Genomic DNA, 21339 nt, shown 5'->3' with positions numbered 1-21339 from the left:
ATAATTTTAATAAAATATTATCATGGTTATTCATATCGTCAAGCAGACGTTTAGACTGGATTTGGCATTTTTATCCAACTATTCAGTCTTTCTCAAGGACCCATTGTTAGCTTTGATACATCCTGATAAGTAGCCACTATACACAACAACACGTTCTAGATACTACATGTAATGCCACCATGCATAAGCAGTTCTTATCATTTTACCATGCGCAAGCAATCCTTATAATTTGTTCCAGGTACTTTTGACTCCTGAGAGATAGGGTTTTGTAGCAAGATGCCCATAAAGGTTTTCTCTGAGCGAGTATTAAAAAAAAATCCAACCTCAGTTGGAACCGGTAAATGATTAGCTACTTCTCCTGATCATTAAATGGTGGATACCAAGAGAATATAAATATAAAAAATATTCATGAGATAAACAAACAAAGTTGACAAAAAGATAGAGGAGGGAACTAGAGGGACAGCCATACTGGACTTAATTCTCACAGAGAAGAAGTGATAGAGGGAGTGGAAACAGCAGGAACCTCGTGTGAGAGTGGCCATGTCATACTGGAATTCAATATAATTGAAACACAAGCAATTGAACATAATGATATCAGAGTCTTAGATTTTAAAAGAACTGATTTTAACAAACTCCTAGAGAACTTGGGAAAGATTCATTGGATGAAAATCCTAAGGGGGAAAACAACTCAAGCAGTTTGAGAAACTCTGAAAAATATGATCATAAAAGCCCAATCCAGCACAATACCACTGAAAAAGAAAATCAAGAAATCTAACAAGAAACCAGCATGGCTGCACAAAGATCTCTCTGATAAACTCAAAGACAAGGATTGGAAAAGAGCTGATTGATTCCCATCTTCAAAAAAAAAAAGGGGGGGGAAACAGACCCAGGAAACTGCAGACCAATCAGCCTAACATCAATACCTGGAAAGATACTGGAAAAGAATAAAAAAACAGATCTGTGAACATCTAAAAACAAAGTAGTAACTAGAAGCCAGAGCGAATTTGTTAAAACAGATCATGCCAAACCAATTTTATTTCATTCTCTGATCAGGTGACTAAGTTGGTGGACCTGCGGAATGCTGTGGACATGGTATACTTGGACTTCAGCAAAGCATTCAACAAAGTAGGCTACAACCTACTTCTTGGAAAGCTTAAAAAAGTGGGATAGACAGCATCACCATCAGATGGATTTTTAACTGGCTGACAAAAAGTAGCTTAATGGTACTACATCTATATGGAGAGAAGTAAGCAGTAGGGTGTCACAATATTCTGTCCTAGGCCCAGTACTCTTCAACATCTTCATAAACGATCTAGATGAGGGAATAGAAGGGGAACATCAAATCTGCAGATGACACTAAGCTGGCAGGAATAGCCAACACCCTAGATCAGGGGTAGGGAACTGTGGCTCTTTTATGACTTGTGGACTTCAACTCCCAGAATTCCTGAGTCAGCACAAAAGAGCCGAAGTTCCCTACCCCTGCCCTAGACGATAGGCTCAAGATCCAGAGGAATCTTGACAGCCTTGAACACTATCTAACAAAATTAAATTCAACATAGACAAAAGTAAAGTCTTACATTTAGGCAAGAAAAATCAAAAGTACACATATAGATTGGTGAAATCAGGCTTAATAGCAGCAACTGTGAGAGGGATCTTGGAGTCTTAGTGGACAATCAATTAAATATGAGCCAACAGTGTGCAGCGGCAGCCAAATCCTACGTTGCATTAACAGAGGGATTCAATCAAGATCACGAGATAGTAATGCAACTCTATAAAGCCTTAGTAAGACCACACCTAGAATACTGAAATCAATTTTGGTCTCCACACTATAAAAAAACATGTTGATACTCTAGAAGAAGTACAGAGAAGAGCAACAAAGATGATTAAAGGAAAGGTGACTAAATCATATGAAGAACGGTTACAGGAACAGGCATGGCTAGCCTAGTGAAGAGAAGGACCAGGGTAGACAGGATAGCAGTGTTCCAATATTTGAGGGGCTGTCACAGAGAGGAGGGGGTCAACCTATTTTCCAAAGTACCTGAAGGCCAGATAAGGTATAATGGATGGAAACTGATCAAGGAGAGATTCAACCTGGAAATAAGGAGAAATTTCCTGACAGTGAGCCTTAAAATTTGTTTTACAACTTTATGGATCACTTCTGAGATAATGGGGGATACTGTGTTAGTGTCTTCCTAGGAATGTGAATTTCAGTTACTAGGTGTAAATACAAGGGCAATTCAGAAATAAATCTCCATTTGGTTATCAATGTCAGATACTCGCATATACCGAATGTTTATTATACACATTAGAAAACTACATTACATTACTTTTTGACATAAGCACCATTCCAATTGGGGCACTTGTTGTAAGGTCTTACAAGGTTTGAAATTCCTTAGTAGTAGTAGCTTGGCACCAAATCTGGGCTATTGGTGTGTGTGTGTGTGTGCGTGAGAGACAGAGAGAGAGAGAGAGAGAGAGAGAGAGAGAGAGAGAGAGAGAGAGAGAGAGAGAGAGAGAGAGAGAGAGAACAAAACACCCCAACGGAATTGCTTCAAAGGTTCTTGGGTGCATCTAGCAGTGTGCAGGTGAGCATTACTGTGAATCAATGCCACACCAGAGGTGGTGCCATAGAAAATCCCACCAAATGTGAAGATGCCAAAGGAGTACTGCTTGTGAAGTTCATGGAGTGTGGTTCGACCATCAATTCAGAAGTCTACTATGAAAGGTTACGAAAACTCAGATGAGCCATCCATAACAAGTGTCAGAGCATGCTGACTTCCGGTGTGGTATTGGTTCACGATAATGCTCACCCACATACTGTTAGATGCACCCAAGAACTTTTGAAGCAGTTCCATTGGGATGTTTTTGATCACCCCTCGCATAGCCCAGATTTGGTGCCAAGTGACTACTACTAAGGAATTTCAAACCTTGTAAGATGTTATGACAAGTGCCTCAATTTGAATGGCAATTATGTCGAAAAGTAATGTAATGTTGTAGTTTTCTAATGTGTATAATAAAAGTTTGGTATATGTTACTGTCTGTCATTGATATCCAAACGGAGGTTTATTTCTGAATTGCCCTTGTATTTACACCTACCAACTGAAATTCCTATGAAGACTCTAACACAGTATCCCCCATTATCTCAGAAGTGATCCATAGAGTTGTAAAACAAATTCAAGGTTTTAAATATATTAATATTCAGAATATTTACAGTCTTCTATACTTCCAAGGTCAGTAAAATGAGGACCTAGAATGATTGGGGCAATACAGGGAGTGCAGAATTATTAGGCAAATGAGTATTTTGACCACATCATCCTCTTTATGCATGTTGTCTTACTCCAAGCTGTATAGGCTCGAAAGCCTACTACCAATTAAGCATATTAGGTGATGTGCATCTCTGTAATGAGAAGGGGTGTGGTCTAATGACATCAACACCCTGTATCAGGTGTGCATAATTATTAGGCAACTTCCTTTCCTTTGGCAAAATGGGTCAAAAGAAGGACTTGACAGGCTCAGAAAAGTCAAAAATAGTGAGATATCTTGCAGAGGGATGCAGCACTCTTAAAATTGCAAAGCTTCTGAAGCGTGATCATCGAACAATCAAGCGTTTCATTCAAAATAGTCAACAGGGTCGCAAGAAGCGTGTGGAGAAACCAAGGCGCAAAATAACTGCCCATGAACTGAGAAAAGTCAAGCGTGCAGCTGCCAAGATGCCACTTGCCACCAGTTTGGCCATATTTCAGAGCTGCAACATCACTGGAGTGCCCAAAAGCACAAGGTGTGCAATACTCAGAGACATGGCCAAGGTAAGAAAGGCTGAAAGACGACCACCACTGAACAAGACACACAAGCTGAAACGTCAAGACTGGGCCAAGAAATATCTCAAGACTGATTTTTCTAAGGTTTTATGGACTGATGAAATGAGAGTGAGTCTTGATGGGCCAGATGGATGGGCCCGTGGCTGGATTGGTAAAGGGCAGAGAGCTCCAGTCCGACTCAGACGCCAGCAAGGTGGAGGTGGAGTACTGGTTTGGGCTGGTATCATCAAAGATGAGCTTGTGGGGCCTTTTCGGGTTGAGGATGGAGTCAAGCTCAACTCCCAGTCCTACTGCCAGTTTCTGGAAGACACCTTCTTCAAGCAGTGGTACAGGAAGAAGTCTGCATCCTTCAAGAAAAACATGATTTTCATGCAGGACAATGCTCCATCACACGCGTCCAAGTACTCCACAGCGTGGCTGGCAAGAAAGGGTATAAAAGAAGGAAATCTAATGACATGGCCTCCTTGTTCACCTGATCTGAACCCCATTGAGCACCTGTGGTCCATCATCAAATGTGAGATTTACAAGGAGGGAAAACAGTACACCTCTCTGAACAGTGTCTGGGAGGCTGTGGTTGCTGCTGCACGCAATGTTGATGGTGAACAGATCAAAACACTGACAGAATCCATGGATGGCAGGCTTTTGAGTGTCCTTGCAAAGAAAGGTGGCTATATTGGTCACTGATTTGTTTTTGTTATGTTTTTGAATGTCAGAAATGTATATTTGTGAATGTTGAGATGTTATATTGGTTTCACTGGTAAAAATAACTAATTGAAATGGGTATATATTTGTTTTTTGTTAAGTTGCCTAATAATTATGCACAGTAATAGTCACCTGCACACACAGATATCCCCCTAAAATAGCTATAACTAAAAACAAACTAAAAACTACTTCCAAAAATATTCAGCTTTGATATTAATGAGTTTTTTGGGTTCATTGAGAACATGGTTGTTGTTCAATAATAAAATTAATCCTCAAAAATACAACTTGCCTAATAATTCTGCACTCCCTGTATGCTGACATTGTAAACTGCTTAGAGAGGGCTGTAAAGCACTATGAAGCAGTATATAAGTCTAAGTACTATAGCTATTTATGGTTTTACCTTTGGAATAATGTGAAACTAGTGTTAACAATTTTCAAAAGCAGGACAGATGATATCTTAGGGACTGAGAATGCATCCTAATTTATCTTTATAAAACTTCGTACATTTTAGGGCCCTTTGTTAGTGAGAAGAATAGGGAATCATATGGCTACACTGATTGCACATGTTGTAATTTAATAAATTTGAGATGAATTACTTTTCTGAAATATCAATAACATGAATGAGGGATATTCAAAAAATATATATCTATGGGCAATGGGAAATGTTACCTCACGTAGGCCACAATGTGAAGAAAGTGATTAAACAATTTAAATGGCAATAGAGAGTTCATGAGGAGAGGTATTTAATTATTTCTTGAAGAAATCACTAAAAGAAAAAGAAATGAAATCATATTCTTCATTTATACATTGGAATGAAGCTGTCTGGCCACTGGGTGTCATCCTTGATTCAAATGAGGATTAAAGACTTTCCAGAGCAGCATATCACAGGCAGCTTCTACAGCAGTTAAATTCTACTCTATTTGATTATACAACATAGAGCAAAATGTTCTGCATTTAAATCAGCTACAAAATGGAATACTATGACATAGACAAATTCAATTTTGTCTCAATTCCTTAGCGGTGACCCAGTGATATGGGTGGAAAAAAAACACAAATAAGAATCTTGGACATTAGGAACTAATATGCCAAATCCGAAGACCAATCTTTTATCCATAAATAAACACTAAATGGGCTAATTTGGAAGACTGCAAGTATAAACCATTTTAACTTTGTTTCCCCCCCCCCCCTATAGTTGACTTTTGTGCTGTAATTCTCTCTGATATATTGAGAATGCAGGTTATATAACATTGATGGCACTGTTAATGTTGTACTGTATGTGAACAATTGTACTTTATTGGTTGAATTCTGATATATGAATGAAAGGTTATTCCCCTTTGTAAACCTAGAATCAAAACCGAAAAGTCCTTACGCTGAAAGAGCAGAGCACTGATTATTTTTGCTAATGCAGTAGAGGATTATCTCCCTCACGATTCTAAAGCATTCCTTCAATTTGCTATTAAACAGCATAAGGAAGTGGGAATCTGCAAAAAGACCCGCACACTTTCTTTCTCTACCATCCTCAGCCCTCTACTGAGCATTAAATCTGGATTCAGCCCTTTGTATTTCATTATATTTTGTTTTTGTATCTATGACCTGGTTTTGTTTCTTAAAGATTGCACATGCTTTATCTACAATCCCGTGAATGACATTACTGTACTTTTAGAAAACTTGAGGAAAATAAAATCCTTGTTTCTCTAGCTGAAAGCTAGTTTCCTATATATAGCGACAAACTTTTACTGCTTCTGCCCAATCCTTTTGGGATTATACAATCAGAAGGGCTACCCCTTGCAGCCTATTCTCCATGGAGTTTTGTAAGTATCATAACCGTAGGACTGAATAGCTGCTCTCACATTAAGGCTGTAAGAAGAATTTATCATGCAAAATAATAAATTTCGCAGGGAGAGGGTATGTGCAAATTTCAGAGGTTATCCTAGAAATTATGTTTCATTGTGATACATGTCATGAATGTTTAGAATGTGAATACTACAATCCTACATCACAAGTTGCGGTGCAAAAGGAATTCTCTCCTGTTTTTTCTTGATATCAGGGGATTATATTTCAGGTACGAGCATATCTTGGTTAATAATACTGGAACAGTCTAACCCTTTTTGTCATTCTAATGTTTATCTCTGCCTCACTCCCAGTGACTTTGTTACCATTTTTACCTTCTTTAAGTTTCACATTCACACAGACGCTAGGAGTGAAGGAAAATAATGGGATATGTTATCTCGGAACAAGGCTTTGGTAGAAGCAAGAGATGCTAGCACATATTTTACTATAGCTATAATTTCCTGGTTGTGTGCAGATTTACCATGTCAGGTGTGTGACTATTTAAATGCCATCATACTATATCACAGCAACCTCAAGGCAGCAGACCGTCTTTCTCTCTTGTGTTCTACGAAACAAAGAATTTCCGTGGCTTTGCCCAAAGACTTTTCTTCACATACCCATTTCACCCCTACAATTTGAAACATGAACAATATACCACAGTTCTATCATACACGTTTGGGAAAGTGGGGCTTCTGAGATTCACTTCCAGGAACACCAGTGTGATGGGAAAAAAGCTAAAATTATTGTTACATTGCGGTTTTGTTATCACAGCTGTAATCTTAACAAATAAGGTCCCATTAAAACAAAGAGTACTGAAGGAAAAATGGAAGGCTATATTAACTCCTGTTTGGTGAACCTCCCTCCCCCCACCCTCCACAAAGTCTATATAGAATAGAGAAAGTGGTCTCCTTGATCAAGTATTTCTGCAACCATTGGCATCTACTGCACTTTGGTTCAAGCCAGATGGAAAACGCGCTGATTCTTCATGGTAAGCAAGAAAACAACACACTGATTAGCAATGTACTGTACACAGGCAGTCCTCGCTTAATGACCACTTGTTCAGGGCCTGTTCAAAGTTGATGCTGCTAGGAACGAGTGTACCCATGTGAACACAATTCAGGCACTTGGCAACCAGATCGAACTTAACAATGGTTGCAGTGTCCTGCAGTTACATGGTCTTCATTTGCAACTTTCCCTGCTCACTTCCCAGAAAAAAAGTCAGCTGTGAAGCGGGCAGGGAAGGAATCATTCTGGTAAGTCTCTCCCCCCCAAGGTCTTCCTGAGCACTGCCCCACAACCTCCTTTCCAGGCTTCCCTACACTCACATGGATCCATGCCTTCCTTTCTTCAGCCTCCCTGATGCCACAAGCATCCATACCATCTTTTCCTCAGCCTCCCCATGCTTGCACTGACTCCTCCTTCCCTTGGCCTTCCTGTGCTTGTGCACACCTACGTATGCTCTTGCCTCCTTGGTTTTCCTATGCTTGCACTGCACGGCAGTAGCCTCTCTCCCAATTCACATGGTGCTTTCATTAGGCTTCCCCAATACTCCTAGGGCAACACCACACTCCTTACCTGAGATTCACACTGCTTTCCACTTAATAGCCCACATATCTTGCGGTTACAAAGGCAAACCGACTGCCGGGATTGCTGTTGTTAAGCAATGTGGTCACATGATACTGTGCTTTAAAATACTATCAGCAACAGCAATCACTGTGATCCCAATTGCCATCCTAACCTGAAGATGTACAGCAGAGAAGAGCTGAACTTACATTAAGACTGTGAAATTAAGCTGTCTCTGACTCTCTATATTAAAATGGTTCCCACGTACCAGTGAAGGAGAATATTTGTAGCTCAGGTCTGAAATGAAGGGTCCTTGTTGCTCTCTGAGCTTGTTTTCTTGCAGACGTTTCATTACCCTAACCAGGTAACATCATCAGTGCCAACACTGATGATGTTACCTAATTAGGGTAATGAAACATCTGCAAGAAAACAAGCTCAGAGAGCAACAAGGACCCCTCATGGTTCACCTATGTTCAAAACGATATGATCTTCCTGCAACTGAATAGTGATCTGAATTTATCCAAATGCTTGAGCATCACATAATATTGTACGGTCACAGAATCATTCCAGAAAGTTTTACACTGCCTTAGAATGATCTCGCAGAGTAGGAAGCCTAGATCTTCGCTCGCATCTTTCTTCTCTGTGCAATTTCTTAGAACAATACTGTGATTGTGTAATGTTTCATGATTGCATGACTATTTCATAAAATGTTTCTATTTTCAAAAGACTGTTGTACAGTCTTTTATGACTGTGAACATGTGGAAGATATGCTTTGTGTGAAAGAGTAAGAGAAAGAAAGAGAGAGAGAGAGAGAGACAGACAGACAGACAGACACACCTTGGCACTTCATGAAACAAATTCTTTTACCACTTTAAAAATGCAGTTTTTAAAGAAATTCTTCCATTCTTCACCCAAAAGGCAGGAAAAATATGCCTCCTTCATAGGACCAATCATAACCCATGCAACTGTGTGGCTTACATTTATCAACATTTCTGTAAGTAGATACCACATGAATTCAGCAAAGATGAATATTACAGCATATTGACAAGGAGTATACTTACGCCGGTTTCATAGACTTGGAATGTTTCTCATGAATGTAAGCACCAGCTAGACCCCCAGCTCCAGAATTCAGGTACTGTGAGATGGAATTCCTCATTTAAATATTTCTTGATTTTATCACACAGAGAAAGCAAAACAAGCTTCCCCCCCCCCTTTTTGGAGAGTATTGTTATACTGTGATGTAAATGTGATCCAAATAACTTAGAACAGCGAATAGTTTGTTGTTGTTGTTCAGTCACTGTGTCTCACTCCTCACCACTCCATGGACCACAACACACTGTCTCCTGGAATCTACCCAAACTGATGCTCACTGCAACAAGTCCTTCGGGAGAAGGGCGGTATAGAAATTCAATCAATCAATCAATCAATCAATCAATCAATCAATCAATCAATCACCCTATCTAACCATCTCATCCTCTTAAGCTACTTGTAATTGCTCTCCACTCTTCCCCAGCAGCATACTGGACATCTTTCAACCTCAGGGGCTCATCTTCCAGTGTCATATCTTTTAGCCTAACCCTACTGTTCATGGGTTTTTCTTGGCAAGGATACTAGAGAGGGTTGCCATTTCCTTCTCCAGTAGACCAGGTTTTATCAGAGCTCTCCAATATGAACTGCCCATCTTGGGTGGTCCTGCATGGCATAGCTCATAGCATCTTTGAGCTGTACAAGCCCCTTCACCATGACAAAGCAATCATCCATAAAGGGACCGTCTCTTAAATTTCTGACCGTTTCTCACATTGAGTAAGAACATTTAAAATGGATCCTTCAAGTGCTGCTGTGCATCAGTAGAATTTTTGTTTCATACTAATTTATAGAAAGTTCTCTCACTCTCATTTTTGGAGCCGTATTTCTATCTTTGTATTCATTTTTACTAATAATCACTTTATCTGACTGCACTATTCATTATCAATCCTACTTAACGTGTAAAATATACCGAAAGTTGTGTGACATAAATAATGGGGTTTATCCTCTCTGACATTTAAACAACTGTTCCATGTTGGCTCTGAGTTTGTGCAAGAGCAGCTGAAATTAATTACTACTAATTCTCTGGAACAATAAATATATGCTCACCTTGTAGGAACACCAGCAAGCGAAGTCAACTCCCCACTCGTGTAAATGTAATTCTACATTTCCAACAGCATGGGCCAGGTCAAATCCAACAAAGCAGCCCTTTTTGACAAATAAATATCATCATGTTTCATTTTTTAAATGAACTTATAAAAATATACTTAAACAACTTTTACACAATTGTTAAGAACTTAAAATATTTAAAAACAGACATATAAGCTTTGATGACTTGAACTTAGAAACAGATGAGGTAATGTCCCAAAACTGCTTTCTTTTCTTCAAATGACAAAAACATTTAGCTTCTCTGAACCTAATTTTATGGACTTGGGAGTCCATGTTGGAAGAAAAAGGCTACCTATCTTTTTGTCTGCCTAATTTTCATGGATCCAACAACCTGTGTTGTTGGATCCATTTCATTTATTTTGAAATATTTCTAGCATTTCCATATTGTGAAAACATGTTCACCCCAAATTGGAAATAAATTAAGAAATGTGTCATAAAAAGTGTTAAAAATTCAGTTTAGTATATTTTTTTCCATGAGTTCTATATACATTTCACTTCTGTAACTGGAAGTCCATGTTAAGACACAAGCTATGGTTTATTTATACAAATTGCCACTTGATGGCAGTATGTTTAAATAAAAAAAAACACTAGAAGAAAAATAAAGTGCTGAAAAATATAGTACATTTTTTGTATGGACTGCACACTGAAGAATATTTTACATATTTTTAAAAGCCTTTATAAGTATGGTGGGAGGATGAACAGCAAGGGCATAAATTCTCAAATCTTTTCTCAAATAAGAACACAAAGACTTGGAAACTTTGGCTTCTGTCTTTTTCTCCATCTAAATTATTAAAGCCGTATTTCAATATATTAACTCTACTTGGCTGTATCTCACTCTCTGAAAATAATTGCATTTATAAGTGCAACACACTAATTCTAATGAAGCCACTAATGAGGCTGCCAGCATAGAAAGTCCTTTCAGGGTGAAAGGACAAACTTGCAGACTGTGTAAGTTTCAAAATAAAGCTGAGAGTGATAGATTAAAAAAAAAATACAAGTAGGAAAATTAAACACTGCTGTGTGCTAATGGATTTTTTAAGCCAGGATTCTTTGCCATCAATGGAAAAGCAATTTTTTTCCAGGTTATAAGTTTCTCAGAGAGAGGAATTCCAGTGGTTTTCAAACCCTTTTTAATGTGTGTGCGTGGGGGGGAGCTTTGTGGATATTAAAGGTAAGGAACATTGAGTTCTGAACGTCCCAAATGCTTCATATTGCCCTTCTCATCCTTGTTTTTGCATTTTGGGTTCTTTAGTGGTGGTAGTTGAATTTCTGTTGGTTCTGTCCTTAAATCTGCCTTGGTATTAATTGCGACTTTAACTAGTAAGAGACACTCTGAAATAATTAATTAATTAAATTGACCTTGCATTAAAATGGAAGTATTTAGAATGTGTCACAAGGATTTTTAACAATGGAGGAAACCTTGGGATCAATAATAATATTTACCAATAGTTCATATGGAATAGATTGGCTAGTCACCAGGGAAAGAAATTCATAAGAAATTTAATATAGTTCATGTCAGGATTAAATTGAGCAGGGCTATTTGTTAAATATTGTCAGGAAAGAGGAATAACCCAAAAATTCTACCCAATGAATGATAATTTTTTATTTTTATTATTTTAATCCCATTTATATCCCACCCTTCTCCAAAGACTCAGGGCGGCTTACAATCTAAGCACAAATCAAATGTGCTTAGCAATAATAATAAATCTATTTGGAATAATAAAGTAGTTTTGACAGAACAGAATATTTGTAGCTGAGGGTTGAACTATAAATAAAGCAATTGTTCATCTCTACATCTATAAATTGTTTACAATTTACAATGAAATTGAGAAATAAGAGGAAGGCAGGCAGGCAGGCAGGCAGGCAGGCAGGAAAGAAAGAAGGAAGGAAGGAAGGAAGGAAGGAAGGAAGGAAGGAAGGAAGGAAGGAAGGAAGGAAGGAAGGAAGATAAATGATTATAAAAAATAAGATGAGATAAATCAGAAAGACAAGATCTGAAGCTATACTAGCATGCCTTCCTGTTAAGCAATCCTACACAATTTACAGCAGGGGTGTCAAACTCGCAATGTCATGTGACGTGTTGTGACGTATTGCAATTTTTTTCCATTGCCAGCAATGGGGTGGGCGTGGTTTCTGCATGACACATCTGGCCCGCGGGCCAGCAGTTTGGCACCCCTGATTTACAGGGAAACAGAACCTGTAACAAAAGCAAGACAATTGGATGGTGATGGGATGTGCTTGAAATTAAACCAGCTGCATAGTAATGCCTAGAGAATGAGATCTGACCAGGAAGTGTTGACTGAGTTATATAATAAAGAAATAATTTGAGATGATTTTTCAAGCTTATTTACTTCATTTAACATTTTACAGTAAAGATGTCTACATATAGTTACCACTACACTGGAAAGAAACTGAAGAAACTGATTTGAAAAAAGAAAAGGAAAATAACTTAATTAGCAAGTATCTGTCAATGAGTGACAATGATATTCCTTAAATCCCTCAGTGTAAGAGGAGCCTCTGTACCACATGTCTTTGTTGACCGCCACTTCCTCCTCCTCCTCCTCCCCCCCCACTCCAAGGTTCAGCACAAGGGCTAATGCAAAACAAAATTGCAGCATATTCCCCTGGAAATATATATGAGATATTTATTTCTTCAAGGCTGGCCAGTTGATTTTCATAATACTAGATGCCTTTAGAATATATAATGCACAGGGACGTGCATAGGGCAAATGGAAAATAAACAAAACACTGTGTTCCAAGCTTGGCTAGGCCAGCCTTAGCTAGAACATTTACAAGTTGGTTGTGTTCTGACAGAAAATACAAGCATGCCTATCATTCTATCCCTTGGTACTATGCAAAGCACAGAAAACAAATAAGAAATAATAAATCAAAGAGATTTCAATCATGAAATATATCAACAGAAAATGAAACAGGCTGAATCTAGTCTGCATCATCAATATTCATTCCTCTCCGGGAGTTACTATCCTTGCAAACCATCTTTTCTGCCACCAGGTCCATACAAGTTCTCACTTCTCTTTTTTTAGTGATATCATTAACCCAAGACTTTCTTGGTTTTTTTCCCTACTCTTCACTCATTTATTCTTCCTTCATGTATTTGTTTTGGGATTTAATCTTCGTTTATCACAAATTTTCTCTAAATCAACACACTGGAATTCTCCTTAACAAAGAAAACAACTAATTCCTCTGTAGTCTTGCCATTCACTCTTGCTATGTTTCCCTTTGCACAGAAGAACAATAATTATATTCTTCTGTCAAGGTGTTTGATCTTCTTTCAAACACCTTAAAACAAGTCACACAACCATTCAAATAGCAGACCACTTCCATATTTTAATAATAATTAATTTAGCTTTTAATATTTTTACATTTATGATATCCTTTTTATTATTTTTCTTCTTTTGTTGTTGTTTAGTTGCTAAGTCATGTCAGACTCTTCGTGACCCCATGGAGCACAGCACGCCAGCCCCTCCCCATCCTCCACTGTTTCCTGGAGTTTGCCTTGTTCATTGCATCAATGACACTATCTAACCATCTCATCCTCTGCCATCCCCTTCTCCTTTTCCCTTCAAACTTTCCCAACATCAGGGTCTTTTCCAATGATTCCTCCCTTCTCATTAGGTGGCCAAAGTATTTGAGCTTCATCTTCAGAATCTGTCCTTCTAAAAAACAGTCAGAGTTGATTTCCTTTGGGATTGACTGATTTGATCTCCTTGCAGTCCAAGGGACTCTTGAGTCTTCTCCGGAACCACAATTCAAAAGCATCAATTCTTCAGCACTCAGCCTTCCTTAGCTCTTTGATCAGACCCCTTAGTGTGTGTGTGTGTGTGTGTGTGTGTGTATCGGGGCAAATCTTATTTCCTGTTTCAGCCTAACCCAAGGCCATCCACAGGCTGTAGTCACACAGTGACAGCTCATATTTGTGTAAATTTTTTGGATTGCTAACAAAGAATTAAAGGGAGACTGATATGCATTTCAAACTTATTTGTTCTCATCAGTCAGCCATACCCTTCTGATATTCGAGCCTGGGCCGATTGCACCTTAGGCAATTGTTCTAACCTTTAGGCCACTGGCTCTTTCTCGCTTTGTTAGCTGAGAAGCAAGGGAGATATGTGTTAAATGTTTGTTAAGTATTTAGGTTGCCTTGCTAGGCCCCAAACATGGGACAAATCTTATTTCCTGTTTCAGCCTAACCCAAGGCCATCAACAACTAACAAAGCGAGAAAGAGCCAGTGGCCTTTTTGGGGCCTAGCAAGGTAATCTAAATACTTAGCAAACATTTCACTCACACACACACACACACACACACACACACACACAAACACACACAAACACACACATATGTGTGTGTGTGTGTGTGTGTGTGTGTGTGTGTGTGTGTGTGAAATGTTTGTTAAGCATTCAGAATACACTTGCTTAGTCCCAGACACGGGACAAATCTTATTTCCTGTTTCAGCCTAGCCCAAGGCCATCTACAGGCAGTAGCCACAGCAGTGGCAGCTAATATTTGTGTAAATGATTTGCCTTGCTAACATATATATAAGTTATCCACCAAATAACTTTCAGTTTTTTATCCCTCTTTTAGTCTTAACCATTTTCCTGGCTCTCTTTGACTTATTCTTTGCCACTTTTTCTGCTATACGCATTATGCAACATCTCTCTCACCCTATATTTTGCATTTTATAGGCATTTTGTCCAAGAATCTTTTATTTGTTTCTTATTTCCTATTATCATTAACTCCACATGTTTCTACTGCACAGTGGAACATGAGATTTTCATCTGTTCCAAGCAGCTTCCACATCCTCTTGCTTTGCATCTATTTTCCATTCATTCCCCTGAAAGAGCAAGTAACCTTCTAATATATTTTCCTACAGAAGAAATACTTTTTTTTACTGTTGTTATTCAAATTTCAACCTAATTTCTTTCATGTCTTTTGTTGGAAAGGTATTCAAACTAAAAAAAAGGAAATAATAATGAAATAGACTTTTTGAGTGAAAGCTTTTAAAAGTGTCCATGGAACTGAGCCTAACAAAAAGGACCTATTTCAATGCAGTTTATACAAATTTAAATAGTAAAAAACATATTTTTCTGGCTTCTACTTAAAGCTTTTTTAAAAAAGAGACTGGACAACCATTTATCTGAAATGGTATAGAGTCTCCTGCTTGGACTAGAAGACCTCCAAGGTCCCTTTCAACTCTATTATTCTATTCTAAAAAAAAATCACATTGAGAATGCACCCTTCTTTCATCTGGCAATCTGTCTGCAAAACACAGTAAGTAAAACAAAGCAACATAGTTTTTGCATTTGGCAGCAGCCACACCTATAATGCATATGCAGTACATATTTTTGTATTGTACTGTATTGAATGCCAACAAAGAAACAAAATGGCCAATTTCCAATGCCATTTGTGGCAAAATTAGAAGTGGGTATGGGAAGTAGAAGTTCTGTCAGAAATAAACTGCTTCCATTCCCATCTTATCTCAATCACCAGAAAGCTATCAGAATTATTCTTTTGAAATCCAGCATTTGAGCACTGCATATACGGTATGATTTGTGCAGAGGTATCAGAAGGATCCTGAGATTGCAACAAAATGCATCATAACCTCCATTCTTTTCATACATACATGCATTGTCACAGCACACGAACAAAAAGGATAGAGCTTATGTCACAACAGCTGGCCTTGACCTCCCTTGACACTTCTGGATTTCACACTGTTTTTCTTTGTTTTTTTATTTTAGATAGGGATTTTAAAGATATAGAAGTGCTATGTCTTTCAGAGGCCTCGTACAGCCTTTTCCACTATTTAATCACCTAAAAGTATGAAAAAATATCCTTCCCAACACTTCAACTTAACTCTTCCTATGATATCACTTATTATTTACTTATTGGATTTATTGTATAATAACCTAAGACTCATGAACAGCTCCTCAAACATAAAAGAAGATAATACTAAGATCTAATTATGCAATTTAATACGGATGAAGTCATTCTGATATCAATGGTTCCACAATAATAAATCTCCAAAGAACTTGGGAAAAATCATTCAGAAAACCATGAGACTGTCACCACTGCCTCAGGGGCCAAGGAAGCAATTTTCGGAAAATCAGAAGGCTAAGGTGTGGCTCTCAGCCCTTCTAATACGTTAAAACCCATTGTCAGGACCCACCCCAATCCACGTCTTAGGAAAACAAAAACTCTTGGAGTCAGTTCTAGTCCAAAAGGAATTTTTACTAGGACATGCTTGGTTGTGGAAATACAAGACAGGACTTGGTATTGTTTTACAAATTGAAACTTTATAAAGAGTTCCCGGTTCAACCCCCCTTCCCTCAACCCCATTTGGTCAGCCCCCCATCATTTTACTTTGCGTCATCCCTTTCGTGGGAAAAGGGGAACTTCGAATCTTTATGGTTATTGCCTTCTTCCTCTGGAGATTCAAATGGAGACACAGGCCAGATGCCTTCTTCCCTAACCCTCCCTTTTGTTCCCCCAGTTTAAAAGGTTTCCCTTGGTCTTTGAAATAACCTAAGGCAGGCTGAATCCACATGCGCTCCTCCTTCCTCGGGAGATGGCAGAATCCATGGGGGGGATGTTTTAAACATACATTTATCAATGTGATATAAATGGATTCTGACACCCATATATTAGCTAATATTGTGTTGCAAAGTATGAAATTGTTAAAGCTTTTTTAAACTCTTGGTGCATATTGTACACATAGCTCAGAATTATGCTGTGAGAATTTTTATATTTCCTCTGCTTGTTTTTCTTGCAAATGTTTCATTTCCAAATTAAGTAATATTATCAGTGCACTGAGAGGTAGGAGTGGGATTTTCTGGCTTTTTAATCTAGCTTTATCCAAAGTGTCTTGATCAAGATTGTTGTAGATTGTGTTTTTGATTGGCCTATCTGGCTTGGTTGGTTGCATTGTTTTACATTTACTTCATGTTCCTCCCTTTTATTTTTAATGAGCTTACTCTTCAGTTCATTCAAATAATGTCCTAGAACTTGATTTCTTTTCATATTTTTGCTTTGTACCTTCTCACAAAATTCTTCAAAGCTTTAAAATGTCTGTTTTGTAAAGCCAATCTAGGAAAGTTACCCAGGTCACCCTTTTTGCTTTGTTATATGCAAATTCTTTTTTTCATTTTAATCAGCCAGTTTCTTTTGCATACATAGTAATACAGCATCTTTTTTCCCCATCTTATTCTTATAGAAATTCACTTTCAACTCTGTCTCCTTATCAAGTAAAAGTTGTTCCTCTTCCTTAGATACAGCCTACATATAGAGGCAGAGACTCTTAAAATTAACTTCTACGTCTATTGTTCAAAAATATCCTTCAATATGTTGAATATTAAAATACTTTGCTCCATTCTGTTTCAGTAAGTCAAATTTAAGTGTCCTTCTCTTTTAATTGCAAACTTTAGCTCCTTCTGGTTCTCTCTAATGTCCAACCTTCAAAGTCTCATCTTACTTTTTTTTTTTAAAAAAAAAGAGAATTCAAAACAAAAGTATTTTCTCACGGGACGTATTCTTATAATTAAAATCTTATTTCAAATCTACCTGAACCCTTTGTTCATTTACAACTTACCAGAATCAAAGCTCTAATCAACCTTTTGCTGTTTATTCCAAAATTATTTTAAGTCCTTAAACTTGTAGTTAAAACTTCTGTCACTAAGGATTGAAAAAAACTCACCCAGTGCTGTAAAACATGTTGATCCAAGTTTTAAAAGCTGAAAAGCAGTTAACAAGCAATTTCTGAAAGCAATTAGAAAAAGAAGTAGGCGAACACAATATCTTTTTGAAAGGCTCCACTCATGGTGTGAGCAGAGATAGCTTTCTTTCATCTCTCAGAGATGTAAACCTGCCACTATCTTGTGGGTAAACCCTCAATAATATAGCCAAGATAGAACAAATTATGGGAGAAGAGCAATGCTATGTGAAGAGCTATGGACCCCTCCTCCCACATTTTTATGGAGAACAAAAAATACTAGAAACCAGACATACTACTCTGTCCGATTGGTCTGCTATCAATGACTCAACCACACAACACAACCAAAGAAGCTACCAAAACTTCTTGATATCTCATAGATGAAAGGGAACATGTTATTAATCCACCATTACAGTGCCTTGAGAAAAATCAAAGGTTTAATGACCAAGGAAGATACGCTTTATGAATAAATTTCATATAATTTTTAAAGTGCTTTTTTTAATGAGAAGGACCAACCGCCTATGTGCAAATTTTCCTACTCAATGCAACGATAATTTTGTCATTGTATTTAGAATGCACCCTTCCCTTTCTGCACATAGTTCTTTTTTTTATGGTATATGCACAGAGATAAAACAAATATTTCCAATACCTTCTGAAATTCTGCTGACCTCTTGATAAGAAAACTTAATTGACTATTGTTCTTTCTGATCCCTGAGGTTAAAACAAATCCCAGAAACGTGTCCAGAGAGCCTGTATTTTTAGTAAATTCCCCAAGGCTGGGTCACTGAAAATGAGTTACCTCATGGAGGTGATATAGTCAGTAATCTGCTTGTTTCCTGATCAACTGCTGAGCTGAATACGAATGGTGTCAGCATCACTAGAAATTCATATAGCAGTCTTGGTGAAGAAAAATGCAGCAAAATGTGACCAAGCTGAGGAAAAAGCAACTTACTGAGGAAACATACCCTGGGTCTTTTCTTACAGGGACAGTTAAAATGCAAGCCTAGACCATTTCTAAAACATTAAAACGAATCCATGTCAGGGGTTTAAATTATGCTGAAGAGGTTTTGCATCAGTATGTATACAGGTAGTCTCGACTTATGACCACAACTGAGTCCAAAATTTAGTGAGACAGTTGTTAAGTGTATTTTATCCCATTTTATGACCTTTCCTGCCACAGTTGTTAAGTGAATCACTGCAGTTGTTAAGGTAGTAACCTGGCTGTTAAGTGAATCTGGCTTCCCCATTGACTTTGCTTGTCAGAAGTTCGCAAAAGGGGGTCACGTGACCCTGGGACACGGCAACCGAAATAAATATGAGTCAGTTGCCTAGCATCTGAATTTTGATCGCGTGACCATGGGGATACTGCAACCATTGTAAGTGTGAAAAATAGTATTAAGTCACTTTTTTCACTGCCATTGGAACTTTGAACGGTCGCTAAATGAACTGTTGTAAGTCGAGGACTAACTGTACTGGCTGCTCTGGTATGTATAATATCACTATTTTTAAAAAGCAACAGACCTGTTTTCATGTGAAATATTGTACTCAACAGCACCAAAGGATTTGTTGTGATATGGTCCCCCAAATTAAGAGTTACCTCTAGCATCTTTATGCCCTGCTGAAAAAATTTACAAAATTCAATCAGCCTGAAAGATGAGTCTAAAAGGAATATGTGTTTTCAAAAATTTCACAGAAAGCTTAAAAATCAAAGAGCTTACAGAAAGGAATTTGTGTATAGAAGAACAATAACCATACAGATTAATTTTAAAAAAAAACCCTTCTTTAGAGGGAATGAAGTTTAAATTGTATAAGCCAGAGGACTAAAGAGTCTATTCTGTTGAAGGAAACTGAAGTGGGGTGGCAGAAGTTATTTGTTATTGGATACCATTCTGTGATCCTAGATATATTTTTGAATCAAGGGCAAGAAGCCAATATATTTTACATCCCTACTGTATTCTCTTAGGAGCTACAGAATTGTACCTTTGGTGCACTTTGTAAATACCTAAGTTTCTAAGTTCATCCCCTAGTAACTCCGGGAAGTGATGCAAAAGACTGTTCCCTGGAATCTTGTAGAATGGGTATTTCACAATGCAGAAATCCTTAAGACTATCCAGTGACATGAAATCACAGAAGGAAAACACACAGAAATATATATTTTGAGTATGTGATCACTTAATGTATTTCTTGAGAGGATCAGGACAAACCACTAGTTAGACCTGAAGAGCAATGTGGTCTATTTCTAAAATACATTCCAAAATTTTATGTTGGGGTTAGGAAAATAACCTTTGCACAGTGCAAAAATCGGTCCTCTGTCAATTGTGTAAATTTTAGCAATTAATTACACAACTGAATTTTGGGAAAAAAAATATAGGTAGTCCTTAACTTACAAGCACCATTGAGCCCAGAATTTTGATCATAAGTCGTTGCAATCATTAAGCAGGTCACCACATGACCTGAGACAATTTTATGACTGTTTTTATGATTGATGTAATATGAGTCATCATGATCGTTAAGCGAATCATGTGGTCATTAAATGAATCCAGCCTATCCAATGGGCATTTTTCCCCATTTTCTACTGGGAATCAGCAAAAAAGTCACTAATTACAATTGTAAATGGAAGCTGTTTTGCTAAACACCTGAAATGCAATCATATGACCATGGTGTGTCTGTTTGTGTGTCTGTGTCTCTGTATGTGTGCCAACTGTAACTTCAGTGACAAGTCATAAGTAGCTTTTCTGAAGACTTTCATAACTTTAAATGGTTGTTATATGACCAGTCATTCAGTGAGGACTACCTTATTAGGAAACTATGCTCTGCCATTACCTAAGCTCCATGACACTTCCATTTTTTCACCTTGATTTTTCCCCATTCCTATTGTAATGTTTTAAGCTTGCCAAAAGAACTAGACACAAGGACAGTTTCCCCCCACCCCCATGCTATCACTCTACTAAACAACTAATTCCCACAATACTGTTTTATGCCCTGGAATGTGAAACCACCTAGTAGGACTGTATTACTATTATCCTTCTCATCTTTCCTGTTACTTATTTCTTTAGCTTCTTATGACTATAACTTTGTTTTTAGTATCTTATATGATTTATGTTGATTGCTTTTATTAGTATCCTATTATGATTTATGTTGACTGCTTATGTAACATCCTATGACTATCACTGAGTGTTGTATCTTATGATTTACGATAATTGTATTTTATAATTATGATAATGATTTATCACTTGTTGCTTGTATGTACACTGAGAGCTTATGTACTGGAGAAAATTTCTTGTGTGTACAATCACACTTGGCCAATAAAGAATTGTATTCTATTCTATTTGTAGCTTGCTCTTTTCAGAGGATAGGACAAAGGTTTGTCCAGAATTTTTAAACTAAAAATATAGATAGTAGATCAAAATAATGGAATATATAAAAAAATTAAATGTAGTTGCACAGTGATATATATTCTCATTTTACCTGCTTATAACTAAACACTTCTAGGTGTAGTAGCTGAAAGACCA

At 37.6% G+C, this 21339-nt stretch overlaps 1 protein-coding gene across 1 annotated transcript in view; it reads right to left on the bottom strand.

The window, feature by feature from the left end:
• Positions 1 to 21339, bottom strand: part of KYNU (kynureninase) — a gene marked incomplete at its 3' end in the record, with an annotated part of 113562 nt that overhangs the window by 20887 nt on the left and 71336 nt on the right. Inside the window, exons 8-9 of the mRNA XM_083348754.1 lie at positions 10047 to 10145; positions 8975 to 9048 (exon numbers count right to left, since the gene is read on the bottom strand). Coding sequence (XP_083204880.1) covers positions 8975 to 9048; positions 10047 to 10145 — 173 coding nt within the window. The remainder of the gene's footprint in view (positions 1 to 8974; positions 9049 to 10046; positions 10146 to 21339) is intronic.

Source organism: Vipera ursinii (assembly GCF_947247035.1).
Source record: "Vipera ursinii genome assembly, chromosome: 1".
Classification (NCBI taxonomy): Eukaryota; Metazoa; Chordata; class Lepidosauria; order Squamata; family Viperidae; genus Vipera; species Vipera ursinii.
The sequence above is the reverse complement of the archived record's forward strand: the minus strand, read 5'-3'. Positions and strand labels throughout refer to the sequence as shown.